Source organism: Stylophora pistillata, chromosome 3, assembly GCF_964205215.1.
Source record: "Stylophora pistillata chromosome 3, jaStyPist1.2, whole genome shotgun sequence".
In the NCBI taxonomy this organism is placed as follows: Eukaryota; Metazoa; Cnidaria; class Anthozoa; order Scleractinia; family Pocilloporidae; genus Stylophora; species Stylophora pistillata.
In genome coordinates this window covers 6,842,501-6,848,709 of record NC_142521.1, presented here as the reverse complement: position 1 = coordinate 6,848,709, position 6,209 = coordinate 6,842,501, and the positions used below count along the sequence as shown (strand labels likewise).

Sequence of the window (6,209 nt, the reverse complement as noted above, 5' to 3'; positions counted from 1 at the left end):
GCTAGACTTCAACTTGGAGTCCAAGTTCTGGTTGAAATTGTCATGGTTTGCTCCTCTATGATTGCATGATAATGTCCCTTGTCCCTTGCTGCGTAGATCGCTTTCATTATCATCTCATAAAACCGCGGTTCACTTATATGATTTCATATATTCACAGCCATTAATTTCCCTTGAATCGTTTACCTTGATGTTAAATGAAAATATTCGTCGCAATTTTACAAACTTTTCAATAACACGAAAAAAATTGCTCTGAATTCAGATAAAAAAATGTTTAAACTGTATTTGTAGGTTTCTTGTCAATAAATGAGCTACGGGAGAAGTATTGCCCTTACCTAACAACATTCTTAAAATAGAGTGGTTACGTGTTCCTGTTTGCTCGTTCAGAACTTCCCGTTGAATCGACCTATTCTCTATTATTAGATATGATAGAAGTCACGCAAAAAACTACTGCGAACAGCCGTTACCATTAACACATCATTAAGTGAGTTCATGAAATTCACTTTTTGTAAAGTTCAACATAATTTCTTCAGCTTATTAGGTTGAATGGTGCCAACAAAACAAGGTTTTTCCAGGTTTGTTTAATAAAAAGGAGTACCTTCGCGTCAAACGGAATTCCATACGCTGCGAAGCATGGTGTTCAATGGTGCGAACAGCCATTACGATCTCCACGTAATTTCCCTTGATTCACGTCACTCTTAACACTTCATTGAAATTCACGTTTGTAAAGTGGAAAATGATTTTTTAGCCAATTATGTTGAATGGTGCCAACAAAGCAAACCTTCGCGTCAAACGGAATTCAATGCGGTGTGAAGCAAGTTTCATTTGAAGAGTGGTTTCTATCGATCAGTGACGGTAAGGTTTCCAGTTCAAGAGAAGCAAAATCAGATTAAGTTTTGGGTGAGTAGAAAGAATTCATCCACTAAAGATGACTTATAAGAACTGAATAATTTTGCAGAAACAAGTTTTGTAACATTCTTTTCTTTCAACACTTTCAGACCCCTATGGTAATTATAAAATTCAGTCCACTCTTCGAGCGGATCATTTATATTTTGTGACACTTAATTAGTTTTACCGTTCTTGTTGCAAGCGACTCTGAATGGGTGTACAAAAAACGATCTTTATTTTCGGGTTATATTCGCTTTACAGATATTTTAAAGGGCGAAGGAATTAAACCACGGAGCCGTTAAGAACTGATCAACAAGCTGCTGATTGTTCAAAACTGCTAAAAAAAATGGTCCCTGATAAATTATTAACAGGGTAATCAAAATACCAACCCCAATAACGCGAACCATTATTCGTTCCCCTCGCGGGTAGTTCGAGCTAGCGAGGTTCCCCTGTACCTTTGAATTCCAATCTAAAAATTTTCAAACCATTTCTGTAGGTGCTCTGTGAATAGAAGATCTGATAAACGCTAAGAAAGATGTCCTGTTTTTACCACGTATCTAACAGTATTGTAAAATGGAGTGGCTACGTGATCCAACGTTCAGAACTTTTCGTCTGTTGACTTCAACAATTAGACACATCAGAAGTCACCTGTCAATCGACCTAAAATTTAGCCATCAACAGTGAAAAGGGTCGATGATTATTTTTAATCTAAATCGTTAAGAAGCAGCTGAATATTAATCGTCAAGCGGTTTACTGAACGTTGTTTCAGATCTCTCTATTCTAGCCACTTGCCACGAGCAGTTTCAGATCTAGAAGAATATTTGGACTTGTAAATTAGACGGATAAAACTGATGGCTTTAAGATATTTTGCGTCAAATAACGTTGTGATATTTAAAAACAGTTTTTTCAGTTGATGACTTAACTGTACATTACGATACTGCTAATGTTTGAAACTACTAATTTATTTTTGGTGCAGCACTAAGAATTACATTTCAGTTCACTTCTTTAGAGACAGACCCAATACGTATTACAAATTAAGAGAAACTCAATATCAATTGAAACTGATAGGAGAAATATCTTCGTAATAAACGTCAACTGTTTAAGGCCATAAAACGTAAGCGTCAAATATCAAAGCCCTTGAAATGTACCGTATTTGTTCGATTGAGCGCCCGAGGTGCTTATTTAATTTTTGGACTTTCAGGGTGGGCGTTTATTCGAGGCGGGCGCTTTTTCGAGGCTGGGCGCTCATTAAATTTTCACCTTTTTTTTTTTTGTGGCTGAAAGAACTTTGCGCCCACACGGACATTTCAGTTAAAACTTTGAGAAAAAAATCCAACGTTGTCATAAAATTTTCAGACAATGAAACTAGAGATTGTAAGCCATTAAAGAATTACCGTAATAATCAACACCCGTATTCCTCTTGTGCACTTAATTTTTTGGGGGGGGAGGGGGGTGGGCGCTTAAAGTACTTTTTCGGGGTGGGGTGGTGGGGGTGGGCGCTTATTCGAGGCTGGGCGCTTATTAACTTTTTCTAATGGGCTCCTGCCACTACCCAATATCCCACAATTTACGTCTCTCTAAAGTGCACTGCTATTTATCAGTGCCGCGCATAACTCTGCAATGCAACTATTCCAAGATGAAACTCGTCTTAAAGTGAGTTAAGCAATTTGAGTGAGACAGAATTACTTTTAGACAAAATATGTTGGATTGGCGCCAAAAGATAAAGTTTTTTCCCGCTTCACTCAATGAGACAGAGCACCATCGCCTCGTGTGCGAGTGACGAAGTTTGAGCATCGATTTTGCAGATCGATATTACTGAAAAATTTCAATCGCTTAATTTATTTGATCTCGTGACCCAGGAAATCATTTACTCAGTGTTGCCAATCAATGAACTCAGGAAGAAGAAAAGGGTGTACACAAGTACCACTCTCAGAAAAGCTACATGCATAACAAGTCATCTAATTTCAAATTCAGTGCGAAGAACGGAAAGTAAAAGTTTTTTACTCTCAAGGTCACCTTGAAGGCGGTTGAGGGTGTTAAATTGAAATTTAAGAAATATTTTCTTGATCGTGAATTTGACATAGAATTTGATCTAAAAAAGGAGTCTAAGAGTAGTAGAGAGTATAAGAAGTAGGAATTTCCAGGAATTCCAGTACGAGGTTAACTTTTACCAGAGCGATTCAATTTCTTTTTATCAAGCTGACCAAAGTAATTAGAGTATAGCTTGCCGCGAAATATACTACACAAGTTCTAATCACGGTAGAAATGGGACATCTGCTTTCATGTCAAATTCACAATCACAATTAGAAAAAGGGGGACAGAAATTCTACCTGTAAGATAAGACCGCCAAGAAAGGAATAGGAAATAATCAACTTGCTTATTGGTAGTTTGGAAAATATGGAATGCCGGAATTTGGAACCGGAGCCGGAATACTCGAAATACCCGGAATTCCCGGAATGACCGAAAAATAACAAATTCAAAAAAACAATAAAAGTAAATAAATAAATAAGAACATTGATGATTAAAAGTTAATGGTAAATTCAGAACTTAATTAATAATTTGATACGAAAATTGTCTCTGAGGGTCCCGAAAAAAAAACACTTACCGGCACTGTTCATTGAGATGTACGTATTAGAATTTAAAAAAGTCTGCGTCAGGCCAGTAGTCCATACAGCCTAAGCGACGAAATATTTCTACTTTCCCTTCCCCTGGATGGGATGCTAGTCCATCACATGGTTACTCCCCGTTTTAAATTCGCCTCCACCCATTTACACACCACTAGGATGTCTCTACAATACAATACAATACCATACAATACAATTTCGAGAGGGTAGATACATGATTAACCCAGTAATATATACCTTTAAATATATACCTTGCACTGATGGATTCTTCTAAACAAGGTTTATATTCTAAGGTATATACTCAAGGTATTTATAATAGACGCGAAAAGGTGTCGAGTAACTGACGATCTCTCAATTTTAACTGTAGACGGCTGGTCTTAATGGTAGCTGCTTTGAAAGCTCCCAATGTGTGGTTAATAATTATTTAAGGTAGAGTATTAATTTATGGTAGTTTGGAGCATTTTTCAATTGAACTATTAAACTAATTGGAAATATTGCGTTTTTTTAATCTTCTGCAATGATTCCGGCTGGAAAAGCGTGGCAGCCTAATGGTCATGGCGCCCTAGAAATCCTACAGGTGTGTAAATGGGTGGAGGCGAATTTAAAACGGGTAGAAACCATGTGATGGATTAGCATCCCGTCCAGGGGGAAGGGAGAGTAGAAATATTTCGTCGCTTAGGCTGTGTGGGCTACTGGCCATGCCGGCCTGATGCAGACCTTTTTTTACTTCTATTACGTGCATCTCCATGAACAGCACCGGTAACTGTTTTTTTTTTTTTTTTTTGGGACCCTCAGAGAAAATCTTCGTATTAAATTATTTAATGAAGTTGTGAATTTATCATCAATTTTCAATCATCAATATTCTTATTCATTTATTAATTTACTTATTTTTGTTTAATTTATTATTTTTCGGTCCTTGCGGGAATTCCGGGTATTCCGGGTATTCCGAGTATTCCGGTTCCGTTTCCGAATTCCGGCATTCCAAATTTTCCAAACTACCTTGCTTATTATAATTTTTGTACTGATTATATGGCTTAGTGATATAATATTTCCATTCCTTTTCCCAACACCAATATAAGGAAACCCTTAAAATACTTCAGATTTAACACAGTATTGAAACAAACGACAGCTTTTTGTACATGGTCCGTACTATTAACCTTTTTTAAACCGATATATGTATGTTTTCATTTTGTTGACAAAAGTTTGGACCGAGACCAAAACTGTTCCTTCGACTTGATACATTTCTACGTTCAGAGGTGTACACACACTGATTTTCAAATATTAATATTTGCGTAGTCACCAAACAGATGAGAGGTAAAACCACCAGAAAAGTAAACAAATGACACTCAGGAAAACAACGCTTCGCTGTTCCCTATGAAAATTCGCCGGTTACTCATTATAGCCCAAAAACGAAGTAAATATTGACAGCTCGCAGTGAAAAGACTGAAAGCTCTAATTTGTATGTAACCGCCGCCCAGTTAGCTCAATGGATAGTGCGCTGGACTGTTGTGCGGGAGGTCGAGGGTTCGAGCCCCGGCCGGGCCAACACTCAAGGTCTCAAAATAATTGAGAAGAATTTGCTACCTTTCTGTAACATCAAGAAATGGTTAGATATTCTAGTCTTCTCGGATAGGGATGAATAAATGGAGTCCCGTCTCCTGCAGGATTGGGGGTAGGAGACGTTAATTTCCTACGCACGAGATTACTATGGGATGGATGTCCTCCCCTGGGGTGGGATGGGTGGGTTTACTGGGCTCGCAGTAATTCGCGCAAGCTGTTGCGGTGTCCCTGTCGGTTGGCGAAGCTAATAAACGATAAACTAAACTAAGAACGATTGTGGCCTGGACGATTTAGAACGGCCAGGTATATTCCACAATAATGGAACTGATGGTGAAAGATGATCGTGGAAAAGGGATTGTATGAGTTTAGCGTCTTCACTCATAGTTAAACCTCTAGTCTTTGAAAGAGCTTTGACTCGATATACATATGTGCTGACCGCGACGAGTATTAATCGAAATTCCCTCGAAGAAAAGTCGAGTTATATTTCAACGTCGCAGCATTGCTTCGGAAAGTCGATAGAGGCATTCCTGTAGAATTTCGGAAGGTCGCAAGCGTGACGTCACATCACGTGACATTGCGAACTGGAGGACAAGCTTCAGTTTGTTTACAGCATGGCGGCGAAAGCGACTACGAAGCGTGGGTTGTTACCCGGTTATTTTGAAAATCTACAGCAGAAAGAATCAAAGGAAAGATATCTCGAAAAGTTAAAGTCTATCGAAGGACAAGATCCTTACGAAATTCCGCGCAAAGAGTGGATTGACGATGTCGATTGCTGGCCAGACGTAACGTACATAAACGTGGGGATGTATCTTCTGTTTGCTGCTAGCCCGTACACCCAGGAGCAATTGATGAGCTATAAAAGCTTAGACTGCTATCAGAACTTTGCGAACGGCTGGGTAAGGGAAGTTATGTGCAAGAAATTCGGCGAAAATCGCCTGTTAATAGCAAAGGTAAGTTTTCATAACGTCTTGTTAAAGAGTGTTTACACTCGTAAATGATGGATCAAGCTGTTCTCGCGCCGATCGTTGATTCTTTACAGTATAGTAACTACTACGTTTTATTTTTTAGGTTAATCATTCTCAAAGAATGTCAGAAAAGCCTCTGACCCCTTGGGTCGTGTGTGAAAACTCGGGCAAAGTT

General features: G+C 38.6%; 1 protein-coding gene across 1 annotated transcript in view; it reads left to right on the top strand.

Annotated features, from left to right (window-relative positions):
* Nucleotides 1-5,627: 5,627 nt before the first annotated feature.
* The window catches only part of LOC148734319 (uncharacterized), a 1,480-nt gene continuing 898 nt past the window's right edge, over nt 5,628-6,209 (top strand). Inside the window, exons 1-2 of the mRNA XM_088755154.1 lie at nt 5,628-6,019; nt 6,138-6,209. The exon at nt 6,138-6,209 is cut by the window's right edge and continues 898 nt beyond it. Of these exons, the coding sequence (XP_088611280.1) occupies nt 5,681-6,019; nt 6,138-6,209 (411 nt within the window). The 5' untranslated portion in view covers nt 5,628-5,680. The remainder of the gene's footprint in view (nt 6,020-6,137) is intronic.